This window comes from Haemaphysalis longicornis, unplaced genomic scaffold (assembly GCF_048455015.1).
Source record: "Haemaphysalis longicornis isolate Haplotype H1 unplaced genomic scaffold, Haemaphysalis longicornis Haplotype H1 scaffold_10, whole genome shotgun sequence".
NCBI lineage: Eukaryota > Metazoa > Arthropoda > Arachnida > Ixodida > Ixodidae > Haemaphysalis > Haemaphysalis longicornis.
In genome coordinates, this window is record NW_027526204.1 from 144,413,631 (window position 1) to 144,432,672 (window position 19,042).

Consider the following 19,042-nt stretch of genomic DNA (forward strand, 5'->3'; position numbering starts at 1 on the left):
CAGATAATCGCAGATGAGTGGCGGCACCTGGTGCTATTGCACAACACTACATCTTTCCCTCCCTGGGAAGAAACGTATGAATCATTAGAAAGTCCAGTCCGCACAAAGCAATCACAATTGCAGTCACTGTCTGTACACAGAAATCACAAAACAGTCACTATCTGTGTGAACACTCACTGCTGTCAAATCACTGCACGTAATCTTGGAAGCGCACTGGAGGTCTGCGATTTCTCCTTGGCCGGTCAGGCGGTGGCTCGGCATCGAGTCCATTGCCCTCTACCGGTACACTGCACACCTCCGTGCAAGAGCCTGAAGCCAGGCTATGCGGGTGCGAACCTTGCGGCTGTGGTGGGCTCGGCGGCACGGGTAGTGGTACAGGGCGTGAAGGAGACGCAAGTTGATCAGCGGAACTCGCTTCCTGCGTTTGATGCGGACCAGCAGGCGCAGTGATCGAAGTCTTCGATGGTACATCTCTACTGTGACAGTCTGTCAACGGGGGCATGTCGTGCGCGCCAGAGATGTCTATGTTAGTTTCTTGCTCTGGCGATGCCTCTTTTGGTACCGCTGACAGCTGCGAAGCGTTCCAGGTTCGACCGTCTTCCAGATAGAAAGACCAGCGGCCGATTCTTTTGAGGATTTTCAATGGTGGTCCATAACTTGGAGTGCCCTTTGGTCCGGGAATTGGTTTTTTCACTCGTACGTAGGTGCCCACTTGGAACTTGGGGACCCTAGCAGCTCGCCGTTGATCAGCGTAGGCCTTGCTCTTCCGTTGATGCTCTGCGACTCTTTTCCTGAGCACGCTCATCTCCCGCGATGGATTTGTGCTGAAGTCGGCCGTAGGCTGACCAATTACATCCAGCGATGTTCTCATGTGTCGGCCATGTAGAAGAACGGCCGGTGAGAGACCGGTGGTGCTGTGAGGGGTGGCTCTGTATACTCCTAAGTATTCAGTCACAGTTGCCTTCACTGGACGCTGCTCCAGCAGGGCCAGTTGAATGTACGACTTCAGTACACGATTAAATCTTTCCACCAGACCATTTGCCTGTGGGTGATATACGGCAGAAAAGATGTGCCTGATTCCACGGTCTTCAAGGAAGGATTCAAATTCCCTCGATGTGAACTGTCTGCCGTGATCAGACACTATCTCTGTCGGGTAACCCTCACGTGCGAAGAGTGAGAGTAGAAACTTCGTCACCGTGTGGGAGGTAACATCAGCGCAAAAAGCCACTTCTGGCCATTTCGAAAAATAGTCAACTACTGAAATGGCGAACCTGCAGTCTGTAGGTGCACGCTCGAAAGGACCAACAATGTCAATAGCTATCTTGTCCCAAGGTTTGTCAGGAAGAGGGATTGGCTGCAGTGGTGTGGGCGAGTTCTTGGCACTTTTGTCCGCGCTCTGACAAATGGCACAACTGCGGATAGTTGTTTCAACGTGTTTGTCTAACCCTGGCCACCAATACTTCTCTCGTAGGCGTTGTTTGGTTTTCACGATACCAGGGTGCGATTCGTGAGCCAGCTGGACAAAAGTGGCTGTGAGCTTGGCGGGGACTACGATGCGCTCAGTACGCAAGAGTATGCCGTCAACCACTGTCAACTCCTTTCGGACTTCATAGTAGGGAGTCAGGTTAAGTGCCAGGTTTTTGCGTGGCGGCCACGATGTCTGTACGTAACGGGCAACGTCTTGGAGAGTGCTATCCTCCGCGGTTGCATGCTTCAGTTCATCGTGATGTACACACATTACGAGAGACACTATTTCTTCTTCTGACTCGGGGCCACCTTCAGTGTCTGGAAGAGGTAGCCGGGACAAGGCATCAGCTACCTTGTTGTGCTCACCACGCCTGTACTGCACCGTGAAGTTGTACCGCAGTAACCGTGCAGTCCATCTTGCTATGCGGAGTGGTCGCTGTCCTGTGCCTTGAGCAGAAAGCAGGGCTACTAGAGCTTGGTGATCCGTTTGCAGAGTAACTGGACGACCCCATAGGTACACATGCCATTTCTCTAGAGCCCACAAGCAAGCTAGAGCCTCACGTTCACCAGTCGAGTACTTCCGTTCTGCTTCCGTCAATGTTCGTGACGCGAATGCCACAGTTCGAATGTGCCGACCATCAACTTGTTGCAGTACCGCACCTAAACCATATGCGGATGCATCGGTGGCTACAATGACGGGAAGTGCTGGATCGAACATTTGTAGTACCCTGTGGGAGGCTAGGAGGCTCTTTACTCTTGTAAGACTGTTCTCAGCAGCAGTGTCCCAGTTAAAAGGAGTGTCCTTACGAAGAAGTCTGCGCATGGGCTCCACTTCCTCTGCTAGGCGTGGAACAAATCTAGCATAGTATTCTACTAGTCCCAGGAACGACCGGAGCTTGCCAGCATCTGTAGGGGTGGCAGCGTGAACAATGGCGTCAACTTTGGTCTGAAGGGGTGCTACTCCTTCGGCGCTAACGCGGTGACCAAGAAACGAGAGTTCGGATGTGTTGAAAACACATTTGTCATTTAGCTTGAGCCCAGCGTGTGAAATTCGTTGCAGGACTTCCTCTAAGTTCCGCATGTGCTCTTTCTCCGACTTGCCGAAGATGATGACGTCATCCAGGTAGCAGAGAACGCCTTTGCATCCCTGTAGAATTGACGTCATGAGTTGCTGGAATGCTGCTGGTGCTGAGGCTAGGCCGAAACATACTCTCTTAAATCGAAAAAGGCCATCGTGCGTTATGAACGCTGTAATATCTCTACTGTCTGGATGAAGCAGAACCTGGTAGTATGCGGAGGCCAAATCCAACTTAGAAAAGTAACGGGCACCGTTCAGGGCATGCAGCAACTCTTCTGTGTGTGGCAGGGGAAAGCTGTCGACCACCACAGCTTTGTTAGCTTCACGGAGGTCCACGCAGATGCGAATGCTGCCATCTTTCTTGCGAGCTGCAACAATAGGGGAAACCCACTCTGACGCATTTACGCATTCAATGACATCAGCAGAAAGTAGGTTCCTCAGTTCGTCGCTGACTGCTTCTCGCACTGAAAGTGGTAGGCGTCTGAGCTTCTGCGTGACAGGAGCTACCGACTGTTTGAGCTTGACCCGATGCTGGACACCTTTGGCAAGTCCTAGCTCCGGTGAAAACAAGTGTCCGAACTTGGCCCATAATGAAGTAGGCATACCAAACTTGGGTGGACCCAGTGGTGGCTTCGTGGTGGGCGGAGACAACTTGTTTGTGTCCTGCGAATGCATTTCGGGGCGTAGCATTTTGGGGCCTTTTGTGTCGACGTTCGGTTCAGCGGCCATATTAAGGCAGCGCAATTCTGTGCCTACAATCTGGAGACCAAGAGCTTTTACAGCATCAATACCCAGGAGTGATGTTCCACCTGGTGTAACGTGAAACGTTACCACAGCCGTTTCTGATTTGTACGTTACGAGGGCGGTGAACTGGCCATGCACAGGAATCTTCCGACGTGAAAAATCCAGCAACGTTATTTGCGACTTTTTCAGCTCAACTTGGTCTCTGAACCGGCTCCTAAAGTTATGTTCTCCCATTATCGACACAGCTGAGCCAGTGTCCACTAAGAATGTTATGATGCACGGGCGTGATGCCAGAGCAACAGGTTGAACCCCGACATCAACGTAGACGCCCGTACGCTTCTCAGCGTGAACAGTAAGAATGTTCACGACACTCTCAGCGTCTTCTGAAACGATTTCGGCAACTCGAGCCGGGCGTCGTCCACGTCCGCGACGCGAATTTCGGCAGTACTGTTGAAAGTGGCCTCGGCGGCCGCACGCGAAGCAGGCTCGACCGCGGGCTGCACAGGCTGACGGCTGGCAGTTTTGTGCGCCGCAGTTGCCGCACACGTTTGTGTTTACGGAGTACGGGACGACGGCGCTAGCAATCTCCGGTGCAGGCGGACGAACGAAGCCGGAGCGCGAAGAGCTAGGCGTACTACGTCGGTCAGTACTGCTGGACTGGCGTACATGTCTGCGACGGCCTGCCGGGTTGCGTCCGCGGTTATGTTGTGGTACTACTCGATCCACAGGGGCTGTTCCGAGAGCTTCGGATTCGCGCTGCACTTGCTCGCGAAGAAGCGCTATCTCCACGGCGCGGTCAAACGTGAGCGCGTCACCCTCGAGCAATAGCCGCTCCCGTAGGCGCGGGCATGTGACCCCGGCGACGAACTGGTCGCACAGATTTGTATCCGCTTGCGCGGCGAAGTTGCATGACGAAGCCAGTTCGCGAAGCGCAAGAGCAAACTCCGATATCGGCTCACCGTGCAGTTGACGACGGTCACGGAAGCGATGTCGCTCGACGCGTACGTTGCAAGTAGCGGAAAAGTGTCGAGCCAGGGCTTGAACAGCTGCGTCGTACTCGTCCGGTGGCTGTGCGAGCTCGGCATCGGCTTGTTTGATCCCTGTTGTTCCAACTGCAGCGGTGGTTGCAGAAGGCGTAACCGTCTGAAGGGGGGCGGTTCCCGCACTCGGATGCGCGGGCGGGTGGTCTGGGGCGTTCGGTGGTGGTGGCGGTGGCAGGGCGTCGAAAATTCGTTGTCCTTCGGGTCCGAGGCAGTGCAGAAGGAGGGCTCGGCGGCGGGCCGCCGATAGCTCAGACGCTCCAGAGGCGAGCGTGAAGTTTTCGAACAGGCGCAGCCATCGCGGCCAGGGGATGGCGGGCGTGCCTGGTGAAACGAGGAACGGCGGCGGCGGCGAAATTCCGGGTAGCATCCTCGTCGCCAGTTTGTTATGTCGGCCGGACGGTGCGGCCGAACGGATGCACCACACCACACATCGTAGCCCAGACGAACGGAAGTCTTTATTGAAGGATGTCTGTCCTATATATATACATACTATAACGAGTGTGGCGCCACATCTTGGCGTCTACAGATAATCGCAGATGAGTGGCGGCACCTGGTGCTATTGCACAACACTACAGCTATGATGACTGCAGCTTGAGAGCACTGGCATCGGTAATTTTCAGAATTTTGTTGCGAGCCCAACAGATGGCGCCACCATCCTGAGGAGCTTTAGTGAAACATCTGTAGCGTAATGCAAAAGGTAAAATGCAGGTTAGTGACCTGTGTGTCATCTTTTGTATTGGCACCGTAATTTCCACAGCACTACAAATGACGTGCTAGAGAGGGAGACAAAAAGCACACTTTTGATACACAAAACTCTGCCCTTTATTGATCGCTTATAACAAAATTCTTGCGAAAGGGTGTTGCTGGACCATACGAGTGCTGTAGCATCAGCAGACAGTGTTTCAGGGCCCCTTTAATACTTTTCTTGGTGGTGGGTGGCTTATGCAGGTGTCCCACATTGGAGGATACATGCTGTCCGGGAAAGACAACATGGTGCCCAACGTGGAGGCCATCCTCGAAGACTTCAGCATTCTCGGAAAGGGTCTGGTGACTTCGGTTGAGGCGAGATCCAGCAAGTGGGCTATCTAAGGGGCCACTAGCAATTTCTGTGCATAGAGCCGTATTTAACAATTAAAAATCGCCTCTTGTACATACGTAAACCTGCCTCCGCCTTTTCTGTCCGAGTCAAGTCAGTGCTGCTTGCATGAGCAGTGCCTACTCTTTTTTTCACAGCCAGCAGGCACAAAATGGCATGTCGCAGAACTTGTGCCTTTTGCAAGCGTCACGTTGTGTACGCATGCTTGCTTATGTGTTACTGTGAGTACAGATGTCTAGCTTCTGTGGCCTGTGCTCTCTAAAATTGTATCTTTATATCAAAGTTATAAGCAGTGCACTACTCTGCTAAACTTTTCCTTTTCTTTTTTTTTTCTCAACATTTGGGTGTGCCATGTGCAACACTTACTGTTTACTGTTACCAGAGTCCTTCAATGCTTTGCTTTTCTGGTCACGAAACTCCGGCCGAAGTTTCATTCAGGGACAAAAGCTGCCGCTAGGATCGCCCCTGTTAACGTGAAGGCTTCGCCGGCGGTCGACGACGCTTGCTGGCCGGCTGTTTCTCCGTCGGCAAGCGCCTACTTTCATCTGGTCTTCATTCCTACCAGTAAAAATGCGAGATAAGTTGTTGAGTCAGTTTTTGAGTCAGTCAGTTGTTTTTAAGTGAGTTGTCCCGTAGCTCAGCTGTGAAACTGAGGCAAGACCACGGGAGTTACTGAGGCGCATATGTTGCAGTGTTCGTTCGTTCCGGCAAGCACCGCTACGTTCTCGATTCGAAAAGGCGTACATCTGGCGTTTTCAATTTTTGACTAGCCTTTGCAGCCGCCTGCATGATTTGAGTGAACTAGCGCCAGAATTAAATCTGCATTCAGTCCTGGGTGCGACATGCTGCGCTGAGCAAATAGGTGTGCAAACGTACAGCACGTTGGGTTAGCGCTGTGTTTGCGCTATTTTATAGCGCGCTAATAATGTAAAACAATAATTGAGATTCGGAAAGTTAGCGTGGACAGCAGGGGAAAAAACGCTCACGAAATGGAAGCAGAATCATGGGCGCGCGGAGGGGCCAGGGTAGGAGTAAATGCTACAGTTTTGAGCTACTTTCTCGGCTGTTCTCATAGGCATAGGGTGTCAACAGATAAAAACTCGCCCGCTAAGTGCCTGTCACACCCCTCCCACCAAAACGAAACGGCAAGTTAAAAAAAAATTCCCCCGCATTTCCCCGAGGGGGAGAATGTGAAAGTGCGAATGCACGGTTGTCGGCCCGCTTGCGGCGCTTGCGCTCGGCCCCCGCAGCCCACCGCCTCGCCGCCTTCTCTTCCATCTCTTCCATCGGGTTTGTAGTATCACGTGTACACCACGCAGTTATCAAGCCGCTATAACGCCGCTGAGTCGCCAACGCACGCCGCTGACGACGTAGTTTGAATGCGTTAAAGATATAAGGCGCGTCTAACACTGATATCACCGTCGCGTCCGTGGCTTGGTCGGTAGAGCGTCGCGCTGCGGCCGCAAAGTCCTCGGATCGAAACCTGGCGCCGGATGCTGTTTCTTATCCTCAAATATAGAGGAGCACTGCGGACGCCAACGCCGCCGGCGGTGGATGGTTTGGGGTCGCTTATAAAGTGATTCGCACTTAAAAAACATTGATTGATTGATTATGATGTTTAACGGGCCGACGCTACACAGGCAATGGGGCGCGCGCCGTAGTGTAGCGCTCCGGATTAATTTTAACCACTCAGGTATCTTTAACTTGCGCCGAAATCTCGAGCACACAAGCATTTTCAGTTTTCCCTCCATCAGAAAAGCGGCTGGGAACCCGCGTCCTTGGGCTTATCAGCACAATGCCACAGCCCCTGGGTAAGCGTGGCGGGCAAGTAAAAAAAAAATTGTGCAGGCAAAGATAGCCATGCTCCGCTTCCCAAATTCAAAATATCTGGTTGGATAACCAAAATCACAGTAGCTGCAGTCCGATGTTTGTGCGGCGACGAAACGCGACGACGGATTTTCTCGTTGTGAGCGCGATCGTGGCTTGGGCTTCGTAAGATACGCCGGCAGGTTTTCAAATATCCGGGGCGACGCGGAGCTTGAGCTTCTCGCGCTGCAGAAGCACAGGTTGTCCACTTATTTTGAACTCATCGGCTCGAATAATGTCCGTGGGGTCGAAATATTTCCCGAACACACGAACGACCTTCGACTCAAAGCTGAAAGCGTCCGTCTCCTGTCGTGGAATGGCTCGCTTCCACCTGTCGCGTTGTTCGCGGTCGCTTGGGAGGCAGAACAACGAAGCCTTTTCCATTGTATTCCGATAGCCAGAGCGGCAACCAGGTACACAGCACGTCAGAGGAATGGTAGTTCACATAATTTGCCCTTCGTGATGAGTTTAGAAAGCTATATCACACAACAAACACCACCAAGCTTGCGCTCCAACGCACTGCAAATACGGCCGCCGCCGTCCAAGCCGCCTTCACCTAAGGTCCCTACCTTCACCAGACTCGTAGCGCCACCGCGCGGGAGCGTTGGTCCCCATATGAAGCTCTCCCATAGCGTTACGGAGAAGTTTCGTGACCAGAAAAGCATTGAAGGACTCTGCTGTTACGCATGAACCGCATGTAGCGTTTTTGCCTGTGATTCGTGCGCGTCGGCGTTGCGCGTACAATTTTTTTCACGCCCGCGTCGACGATTCCGCGCACGTGGCAGCTTCTGCCTCGCTCAGAAAACGACGTGCGTCGCGCGCAGCAGTGGGAGGAGCCTGCTGACTTGCGCCAATGGGGAGGCGCGTGCCTCATGGCGGCAGTTTCGAAGCGCTCGAGACAGCTGACTGGCTCCGCCAGAAACATTTAGGCTTACCACCCCGGCAGATATTGCATTGGCGCTTTCACTAGCAATGCGGATGACGTTTTACAGTACCGTTTTCACCCACATTACAAGCTCCTTCACTGCACAAGCAACTTCTTGTGTGCCTTGAGTGGCATTTTAGAAAGTGCTTAGAAATTGGTCGCTCGAGCTCCCCACACCACTTCGCAGCTAAAGCTGCCGCCGGCTGCGCCACGCGCACCGTGTGGCTGGTTCCGCGGCAGCTTCAGCGCGCCTGTGGCGTGCGTGGCGCATTTTCGCAAGCAGAAAATGCTCCATGCGGTTCACACTTCAAAATGTATTCTGACCCGTCGCATTGTTTCACTCCAGTTTGCCTTCACAAAGATTTAAGTGATAGGAAACAGTGCCGTCACCTTCAAAGCTTCCCCTTTTTTCTCCATTGTGGTTGGTGCAAGCAGCCTTACGGTGTGATGCTGATGTTTGATTCTCCGGCGATCTCAATGCCAATACTGCTTCACCTTAGAGCCTGTCCTCACTTGCAATGCATCATCTGAAATTTAGTTTGCAAATTGTATCACTCGTTTCTCTTCATTGGTGGAATAGAAAGCTGCTCAAAACGAGCCTGGTTTTGTAAGGCTAAAACAATCCATTCAAGTGAGTTACCAAATTCCCCGCATTTATTAAGTCAGCAAGAAAGGACAAATGGCTTTGTACAGAGGCGAGTTGGTCAGAGGAGAATGCGGTACTTCTCGCTGCGTGGAACGCGGTTCAGAACGAGCCGGCCATCGTAGCTGAGCGACGCAAAGAGCCACGGGTCAGCTGTGGACCACTGTACGGCATAGACGCTGTCTTCGTGCTCTTCGTACGTGGCTATCACACCGTCCTTCTCGCATTTCCTGCAAGACAGATTAGAGACGATGTTACTTGGGACAGAGGTGGATGAACGTAGTAGACGGCTAAAAAAATTTCGGAGCTTTTAAGGGGGCACACAGGTCCTAAACCAAAATGTTTTTTTTTTTTTTTACAGTTATGGTGATAAAACTACGTATAGTTTTTCATTCTGATTGTAGATATAAAATTTGTTTTCTTGTAAAATGACTACATTTAAATTTATTCTGATTTTTATATTTGATTTTGTGACTGCTTTTGTAAAAGAACTGCTGGAGTGATGCAGCTGAACAAGGTACCAGTGAACTGTGCGCAAATCAAGGAGTGCAATAAGACTAACAGTATCATTCTATCTGGTCTGTAGCAAAGTTAAGACTGTTTGAAGTTTGGGCTTGAAAGGTGGCAACTAGAAAAAGCGGTTTCGCCTTCCAAGCCCAAACTTCAAATGGTCGTAACTTCTGCTAGAGAGCAGATAGAATGGTACTGTTAGTCCTATTGTACTCCTTGATTTGTGCACAGTTCACTGGTACCTTGTTCAGCTTCGTCTCTCGAGCAGTTTTTTTGAAAAGGCTGTCAAAAAATCAAACATAAAAATCCGAATAAATTTGAATGTAGTCATTTTACACAAAAACAAATTTTATATCTACAATCAGAATGAAAAACTCCACATGTACTCCATTTTTTCATAACAGTAAAAATAAAGTTTTGATCAAAGACCCATGTGCCCCCCTAAATGCAATCTGCCAAACAAAATGTAGTCCACAAAAAGAAGTTTAAGCCTGTGCACTTCCTCTAAAGCCAAGTCTCATTGTAAGGAACCTCAAAATAGCCAGGAAGACTCAAAGAATGCTATATTAGACGTAAGTGTAAGCTGACGCAATGAAAACAAACATGACTATTGGAATATGGGGAAATCAATTGCACAGTGAAAATTCATGCTGAAAACTTGCCTGCTTCAATATCTACTCTGTTACTCGCACTATATTTGAGTTGGAGTAGTAATCGCTAATTTTTATGTGCGATAGTGTCAATTAAGCTACTTCCTTCCTTCTTCGCACACTTTTGCAGCAGTGCAAAACGCACACTCGAAATGGAATTCTCATGCCATTCAAGTACTGTATTTATTCGAATATAAGGTGAGGTTTTTTCTAAAATCCGTAGTTTCAAAGTCATACCCCGCCTTATATTTGAAGCTCAGTATATATTTATATGGTGATTTTTTTTTACTCTCGCCTTATAATCGCATAAATACAGTATTTTCAGTGCAAGCAGAGAGACATTGCCAATTCTCTTTGGTTTTCTTCACCATATGGCCAAGTATGGCATTGGCCGAGCGGGAACAAGGTTTCAAAAACTTTCTCTGAAAAGCCAAATCTCGTTTTTGCCATCTCCCGTCGGAGCAAGTAATCAGGACCCACCAACACACATGCGCTGATCAGGGCTTTCAAAATGCTTACTTTCCTTTTCTTGTATTCTAGCCCTTGTGAAATACTGCCTTGTGGCAGCCATACGTTAAGCTGGGCTTTTGAATTGGACGGCCGGACTCGATCGAGTGAGTTTGACTCGGTGCCTTACTTCTCCTTGTGCTCATCGCCGCCTTCCTCGTCTTCGTCCACAAGGTGGCCGAAGGGTTCGGACGACACGGACGCGACACGTGACAGGATCACGCGCGAGTCGCTGCTCGACGTCAGCACAAGCTGGTCATGGAAGTGGTTGTAGCGCACGCTCCACACCCTAGGGAGAAGAGGGACGCAGTGTTGGGGCATGCAGAGTCAAAATGTTGGCCGGCTTGTACAGTGCAATTTTGAAAACTGTAAACGGAAACACTAAGCGAAGAAACTGGGACAAAAAGAATGTCTGTATAGCACCGTTTCTACTTCTACATGGGCGCGTGTTTTTTATCTCGATGGCATCTTACTTCTTAATTGTTTGTATGCTTTTGCATCCAATAAACAGGTGTTACAACTATCATCATCACCAGCCTATCTACGCCCACTGCAGGGCAAAGGCCTCTCCCATGGATCTCCAATTATCCCGGTCCTGTGCTAACTGCGACCAATTCATCCCCGCAAACTTCTTGGTCTCATCTGCCCACCTAACTTTCTGCCACCCCCTGCCATGCTTGCCTTCTCTAGGGATCCACTCTGTTACCCTTAATGACCAACGGCTATCTTGCCTTCGCATTACATGCCCTGCCCACGTCCATTTCTTCTTCTTAAGGGGGCAGACTGGTCTTGGAGCTATTTTTTTTATTTATTAACCAATTTTAATGAAACTGCACTGCGTCATGGAGCTTTTTGAGCTGATTTCAAATCTGCCATTAGATTTTTTGTAAGTTGATTATATTTTGAGTTAATTAATGATTAATTGCCATTATTTTGGGTCACAGTTACAAAATAACCACTCCATACAGAATGGCAATTACCACGTGGCTAGGCAGACAAATGACTAAAGAATACAACATAGGAAGCACTTCTTTGATTCAACTATTTTTGGTCGTTTTACAACACAGGGAGCTTCGCTTCTCCCTGGCTCTGCCAGAAATGGCTCACAGGTGGTGCCAATTAAACACAATAATAATTTTCCAAAGCCTCCACTTGAGAATTTTGTTTCCAACATTGTATTCTTCACACATTTCAGTATCAGAAGCAAAAAGAATTAAAGTTGTACCAGCTCTGGGTGCCAAGATATCTGAGGATGAAATGCTAGCTTTGCATTGCAAGAAAAGTGCCATTTCACCATCGAATTCTGCGCTAACTGAGCTGTAGAGTGCACTTTAAAATGCTATTATAATATAACAACAACAAAATATGGTGCCTTTTGATGAGAAAATTTACAGACTGATTTAAAAATTGCTGTGGAGGCCAAAAATGCCATTTTTGAGAAAACGCTTTTTTTTACTGTTTTTCGGCCTCAAAGACCCAACTGCCCCCTTAATTTCTACTAATACGTCCTTAACAGTCGTTTGTTCCCTGACCCACTTCGCTCTCTTCTTGTCCCTTAATGTTACACCTATCATCTTCCGTTCCATTGCTCGCTGAGTCGTCCTCAGTTTAAGTAGAACCCTCTTAGTGATCCTTTATGTTTCTGGCCCGTAGGTGAGTACCGGTAAGATGCAGCTGTCTCACATTTTCCTCTTCAGTGACAATGGTAGGCTGCCATTCATTATCTGCGAATGCCAGCCGAATACACTCCACCCCATTCTTATCCTTCTAATTATCTCTAGGAGGCTTGGGGTCCGGCCTGACTCCAGCAAACATTGCCGGTAACGCACTCCCTCACCAGAGCAGGATTGGCCACAACCTCCCATGAATACGCCAATTAACCCTCGGCCCTCAGTTCCAACTATATGTGGGTACAACATGAAGGAACGACAACAATATCACCCCTGCGCCTTCAAACAGTGCATAGAGTGCGTCACTGCGAGTATTTCGAACGTGACACGAGTCGTTTACGTGATTTTTCAGACTTAATCTGCTTGTAAATTACAGCAGTGATTACAGACAGACCAGGTGAGAAAAAGCAAATGATGCTGTGCATTAAGCGCCATCTCCTTTTAAAACACCCCCATGCATTGACATCATGCGTTCCTCACTTTGGCGACGGAGTGATACACTGCATGGGCTATTGTCGTGGTTAACTTGAACATGAGTATAATGGCAGTGCAACAGTAATGCACATACAGGCAACTCTCGATAATTCGAAGTCACTTAATTGGAATTTTCGGTTAATTAGAAGTGATGGGATAGACCCAGCAATTTTAGATGCAATCCAGTGGCAGAAAAGGCTCAATAATTTGAATCTATATTGGCTACTTGGAAACTTTTGAAAAGAAAAAGAGATGCATCGAGGTGACAGTCGTTTTTCAATGGATTTTTTAAAGTTTTTGAGCGCAAAAGCAGCGCCGTGTGCAGTACTAATGTCGGGGCCATCGTAACTGAGGCAGCACACAGTTGACAAAGCGATTGGCCAGCTGAGGCGTGCACCAGTGTATGCATCTCGCTTTTGAGTATGTGCAGTGGACACTTTAGGCTTTGATTTTAGCGATAAGTCTCGACTATCATGGTGACAGTGTTGTACGCTTGACTAGGCAACGAAAGTCAAAGCTCTGAATGAAATCAACAAGAGAGAAGTGCTGAGTATTGATAACACTGCTGTTCTTGCGCTTTTAAGTGCAGAGCACTTTCGGGGCTCGCCTTGTCGTCGTAGCTCGTTTGCTGAACCGAAGTAGAGCCACACGGCATTCGGTTGTCGTGGCGTAACGCAGAGGTTTCGAAAGCCAAGCAGTTGATATAGTCGTAAGCATTTGAAACTCGGGAACCGCTGGCGCTTGTCATACATCTCCCCGTTGTTTATCGCAAAGAAAACTGCAGGTACGTTTGAGGCAAAATATATGTAATTATCCGGCAGCGCCCGTGTTGATTTAGTTAGGGACGCTCGTTGGGTTGGCTTTTACGATAGTAAGTGAAAAAAAGTGGCAGTGCAACGCCGGCACGTGCGAGATGAAAAGTAAGGACAAAAAGAACAGAATTCTTGCTGGCACAGTTTCAGGCAAGGGGTGCGCGAGCACTGCGAAGGCGGGAAATTTGAAATGCGTTGGGTGGTAGCAGTGAGCGGATAACGGCGCTACAGCCCATTATGGCGAATCACTGCTCTGCACTTCTGACAGCTTTCACATTGAGTGGAGCGATGTTAACTTTTTGCTTAATTGGAAGTTTAATTTTAATTCGAGGTGTTTTGCAGGCCTTTTGGACTTCGTATTAACGAGAGTCAACTGTAGATTTTTTTCGAGTGCTGAAGGGGCGCGACCATAGAAGTTGTTGCGCAGAGCACAGCAGAGCACAGCGCTGTAGGGGGCGTCCCCTGTCCACCAAGTTCCCCCTCACCAGTGCGAGTGGTCGCTGAGGGTGACGGCCGGCTGGGAGGCGTTCCGGACGTCCCAGAACTTGGCCAGGCAGTCGTCCCCGCAGCTGGCCACAAAGTACTGCCGGTTCGGGTTGAAGTCCAGCTCGCGCACCAGCTGCCCGTGGGCCCCCTCCACCTGCCACACCTGCCTGCATCGTCGTCGTCGTTGCTGTTTTGTTTTGCAAGGGAACTCTGGGACTGGTGGTGTCATTTAGAGATGGCAATTTCTTTGAGGCACTAGTACCGTATTTTCACGTGTATAACCCGCCCCTGCATATAATCCGGACCCCCTCTTTCAGCCCGCCGGAAAAGAAAAAAACAAAAGAATCCCTGTGTGCTGCCTGCACATTTGATACAGGAAAGGCTGCACCAAAGATACTGCTCAAGCAACACATCACATACGAAGTAGATAAAGCATATATTTAGCAAGTAGAATACATTGACTGCAAGGAGGAAGCCACAATTTACTAATAAAATTCAGTTGTTAGAGTGCGCTCGTCCTGGTTTTTTCTTCCTTGTCCTCGTATGTTTTGCACAATCGCTGCCATAGAAGGCTTAGTCAGTGTTACTGCACAGGAGCTTTACAGCACAACGCGCATTGCCGTGAAGCTGCGCTAAAGGAAAAACCCCGCGCATTATTCGCACCCCTACTTTGCCGCTGAAATTTTCACATTTTGGTGCGGGTTGTATGCGCGAAAATACGGTCTACTGATTTGCAATCTCTGCATTCCACTTGCATTCACTCGTGAGCCACGCATTCGAGGGAAAAGGGGGAAAGCGGCTTACTGCATGGAGCGCAAATCAAAGGCCTTGATTCCTGTGTCCACGGCGGCAGCCACAACAGTGCAGCTCTGGTGCGGGTTCCAGGCAGCACAGGTCAGCTTGGGGTTGCCCTTCAGCTCCACCGTGATGCACCCGGTCAGCTGGAAAAAAATAAAAGCGATTGTCACAGCATCAAGAAACCTTTAACTGTTTGCAAATTTGAAATGACTAACAGAATGAGCGATAGCAGGCTTGTGATTCTGATTCTATGCTTCAACTGCTGTTCTGAAGTGAAGCTGAAGAGGTTGCAGTCATTGATGCACCTAGGAAGCAGATGAAGATACACCAGGCTGCTTTAAAGGCGATTAATTTGGTGGTACGTGCTTTTAAATTTTCAGAAGCTCTTCAGCAATTCCTTTTTACCCAAATTTGCCGTATCTTCCTTGTTAAAGTCAATTTCTTGCACTGCAATAGGATTTTTTCAATTTGTGTTGTACGCAGGATTTTGCAAGTGGCTCATTTCTTGTTTGTATTCTGAAGTACAGTTAATTTCATATTCAAGTATGACCAAGCAGAGACGCAGTGGGAATCTTTCTCATCATGGCCCTACCTGAATTTTTGACAGGGAACCCATCGAAGGCGCAGTGTCACCAAATGTTACACTATGCAAAAACGGGCTGTGAATGCAAGTGCTCAAAACATTTTACAAGTACCCAGATGTTAGCGCAACATTCAACGTGCTTGACAAGTTCCGAATGCTTGCGGGACATTCAGCACTTGCGATATAGCAGCAGTTTCATGAGCAGTCAAGATGTCAGGCACTTTGAATAAGTCGCTATCCTAATATCGTAGTTCAGAGGGCCTGCTTTCAACGAGACAATGGTGCACACTTTTAAGCTGTGGGTATTCACGATTTTTGGTCGCAAGAAATGTAGCAAATGTAGACACGAATAGAGGCGTACCGTGGCTGACGCGCCGGCTGATGCCAGGTCCCACATGAGAAGGTTGTTGTTGACCAGCGAGACCAGCTTGCGGCCTTCAGTGGGCTCCCACAGCACCCTGCAAATAATTTTGAGGGAGAAATTGCAACTGACGTCACATTCCTGTCGTGGCTGTTCTACCGTCCGCTTATTTATAAACACAAGCTCCAACTTAAAAATAAAGATGCAACTTGTTTGTGTACACAAATTCTTATTCCGACTTCATGTTGCAAATGTAGATGTGCTTGTTTGCAAAGATCAACATGATACATGTTTCTTTTCTTCTTTTTTTTACTAACATCAGGTAAAGCGCCATCATCCGAAGGCACGATCCGAACCATTTTACACCTTTTTTTTAAAGGGACCGTGAAAACAACACACATTTTTGTTCTTATTTGGAATAACTTTCTCAGCTTTGTGCCCCTATCCTGGATCCTCTAGGAGTTCGCTAAATAAAGATTTCTACCATTGACAGACTTTCAAGTTTTCTACTACGCAACGTCGGCAGTAACATTTTCGGTGAGGAAGCAAAAACAGGGTAATCAGCATGTTAGCTCCTTGCTAGCATTATCTTATCAGGTTTTCTTATTAGTATACCTTCCTTAATGTCTTGCAGTTAGTGTTAAAAGAATGGCATGATCTTGTTGTCTTCGTAGTGTATAAGAAATTAGCCAGCACCCTCCATTATATTTTTGCTCAAGCAAGCTGACGTGAAGCATTGCCATCACGAGACCTGGTTAACACACTTACCAACCCCGGCAATCGGTTTGTAACACAAGGTTTATAAAAAAAAGCACAGAGGAACACACCTGGGCACCTCGCTGCCATACTTCTGCGTGTCCAAGTGCGTGGCCTTTTCGAGACGCGGCAGCGACGCCAGCCCGTCGTCTGGTGGCGAAAGGTCGCCCACTGACGGCACCTCGGGCAGCTTCCAGATGGCTGCCTGCATCTCGCATTTCCCGGACTTGCCTGCAAAGCAGTGCAGTGCACGCCATTGTAACTGGTGGACGTGTAACTGGAGAAAACACTGCAGCGGGGAAAACGTGGCGTGCGTTAAATGCAGTGCTTATTTACATTTACCTCCATTATTTCAAGTCGTTGTGCAGCCAAAGTGAAAGAGGAGGACTTTCTCCCCTCTCCCTTCCATTGCTTAGTGCCGAGTTTCTGTCCTGCATTAACACCTCATCCACTGCATGTTGCGACTGGTTTTGGGGAATTCGAGGATGGGATTTCCTCCTCAAACCCCTTCAGTCCCACTCCCATTGTTTGTGAGGCAGAATCCCTCTGAAGTATATCAAGCTACACCTCTGATTGGTTCCATGCGAACAACAACTTCAGCAGGCAACACTTTCATAATGTTTTTCAGGTCTTTCTCCCAGACAAATGAAACAGTTTCAGGAGTTTTCCTGACCATCTTGTGCTGCCAAAAGGGGGGAACTACATTTTTCCCCTGAGGGAAAAATGCAGTTCCCCCTTCAATGTAAATATACTGCACTTAAATGTACGACTTAAAATGCAATGACGACTACATTTTCCCTCTAAGGGAAAATGTAGTTCCTCCCTCTAATGTAACTGTAATGACAACTACATTTAAACATACTTTAACTGTAAATATACTACAACTTTAATAGTAATGACAACTACATCTTCCCCCCTAGGGAAAAATGTAGTCATCACTATAGTGGCTCATACAAAAAGGATGCATCCGGTATGCAGACTGACCAATTCGCTACAGTGGCAATGGCAGTGGTTAATGTACGGCTGGTGTTATGGTGGTCCACTTCAACCATCTGTCATCACCTGCCCAGTCCCTTCTGTTCTGTCCTTCATGCCCATCGCGCTGCCGTTGTTCTTTGCCAGCCCCAACGACAAATACAGGGGAAAAAAAACAAAGCCACAAGAGAAGACAGCGAGGAAGTGTGCATGATGAAAAGAGATTGCCTCACCGATCTCGTTGTAGCATGAGGAAAAAAGGGTCCTGTCTGTGGGCGAACACGCCAGGTGCCAGAGCTCTCCTGCGCTGTGTATGTAGACAGCCTTACTGAGCGAGTTGGTCTCCTCGTTGTACACCAGAACGTGGATCTGCACAAGGAAGGTGTGCGTATATATATAAAAAAGAAAGAAGTGAACACAAAAATCAATTACCAGCACCACTGGGTGCTCTTCAGCATTCAAACCATATGAACACAGATTTGTTTACACTTCACGCAACGTTCCTTTTTAATGAATATGGCACATTAATTTCGCCACTCATATTAAACAGTTGTCAGCTATTTTAATTGTTCTAAAAGTATTTATTCACCTAGCCGTTTGCGCGTCTTTCTCTTCCGGCGTTCAAGAATGATTTGTATTTAATTTTCATCTACGGGTGCGTATATCCACTGCTGTGAACAGAGAAGGACGCTGCCTACATAATCGATACTTGTGGTTCACCCACGTTTTATATTGACTGCGCGCTTCTATTATCCAGCTATCCCAGCTTTCTCTCGTTCTCATATGTGCAATTCTGTGATCTAGTTACGGTTGTATAAACTTAGCATGGAATGCTTACTACACGCAATAAAAACGATAACGAAACGAACCTGGTTGTCGCATTTCAGCGACTGTGTCCCCACCAAGAAGCATACGGTTTCGGTCTCGGCGGCCAGGGCGGCGAGGGACCGGGACTGCAAACGGTAGGGACGCGATATAAGAACGCTCCGGAAAATAGGTTGCGGCCAAAGCTGTCGCAAAACGACGTACCTGAAGCTCGAGTCCGTAGATGACGGCTGCTTCGTCTTCCATCCTTTTGATTATGTAACGGAACTGGCGTACTAGTGGTACTGTTTCGTCGATCACGAGATTCCAGCCATCGAACACCGGGCACCTGTCAACTGTGCGAAAACAGTGGGGTGGCTTTGGGACGTCACGAAACGTTCGGTGAGCGCGCTACGCGAAATGCTAGCCTGTGATGTTTTACCGGCGTTGTGGGGTGAGTAAACCACGTTCATGTAATGCTTGTTTTCGGCTGTACGTACTATCGCACGTACCTCGAACATCTAGCAGACAGCACAACCGGCTGTTTTCGAAACGGGTCAGGGCTATTTCGACGCAAGACGTGCAACTAATAAAGATGTTTTATTTTCAGACTGCTTGGCCTTTAGTAACACTAGCCGTGGAGGAGCGCATTTTTACGTACAAGAACATGTTTTATTACACCGTAAACTTAATTTCCGATCACATTAAACAAGTTCGTGAAAAAGTGAAAAGTCAGTGTCCGTGAAAATAACCTTTTCATTTTTCTGCTACCCGTCAAAACAGTCAATAAACCC

At 48.4% G+C, this 19,042-nt stretch overlaps 2 protein-coding genes across 3 annotated transcripts in view; one reads left to right on the plus strand and one right to left on the minus strand.

The window, feature by feature from the left end:
* Mat89ba (nucleolar protein 6 Mat89Ba) overlaps window positions 1-5,492 on the plus strand; it is a 52,384-nt gene extending 46,892 nt beyond the window's left edge. Inside the window, exon 22 of the mRNA XM_077691127.1 lies at window positions 5,281-5,492. Coding sequence (XP_077547253.1) covers window positions 5,281-5,421 — 141 coding nt within the window. The 3' untranslated portion in view covers window positions 5,422-5,492. The remainder of the gene's footprint in view (window positions 1-5,280) is intronic.
* Window positions 5,493-8,851: 3,359 nt separating this feature from the next.
* Window positions 8,852-18,889, minus strand: LOC144159562 (EARP-interacting protein homolog). 2 transcript variants are annotated; one of them, XM_077691131.1, is made up of 10 exons: window positions 18,761-18,889; window positions 18,474-18,604; window positions 18,314-18,397; window positions 17,678-17,813; window positions 16,541-16,700; window positions 15,714-15,810; window positions 14,776-14,912; window positions 13,971-14,138; window positions 10,660-10,818; window positions 8,852-9,092 (listed from the first exon to the last, which is right to left on the minus strand). In XM_077691131.1, the coding sequence occupies exons 2-10, from the start codon at window positions 18,513-18,515 to the stop codon at window positions 8,924-8,926; spliced, it is 1,152 nt and encodes a 383-aa protein (XP_077547257.1). In that variant the 5' UTR covers window positions 18,516-18,604; window positions 18,761-18,889; the 3' UTR covers window positions 8,852-8,923. The 2 variants fall into 2 exon arrangements, with proteins under 2 accessions (XP_077547257.1, XP_077547256.1); XM_077691130.1 differs by having other exon boundaries at window positions 18,691-18,828.
* Window positions 18,890-19,042: the final 153 nt, after the last annotated feature.

What these genes read in the sequence shown, in the direction of transcription:
- LOC144159562 (XM_077691130.1), bottom strand. Translation starts at nt 18,769, where the DNA reads ATGTTCGAGGTACGTGCGATAGTACGTACAGCCGAAAACAAGCATTAC. An exon ending in TTACTCACCCCACAACGCCG is followed by an intron (nt 18,605 to 18,690) that starts GTAAAACATCAC and finishes GTTTTCGCACAG; the next exon opens with TTGACAGGTGCCCGGTGTTC. An exon ending in CAGCCGGCGCGTCAGCCACG is followed by an intron (nt 14,913 to 15,713) that starts GTACGCCTCTAT and finishes ATTTTTTTCCAG; the next exon opens with CTGACCGGGTGCATCACGGT.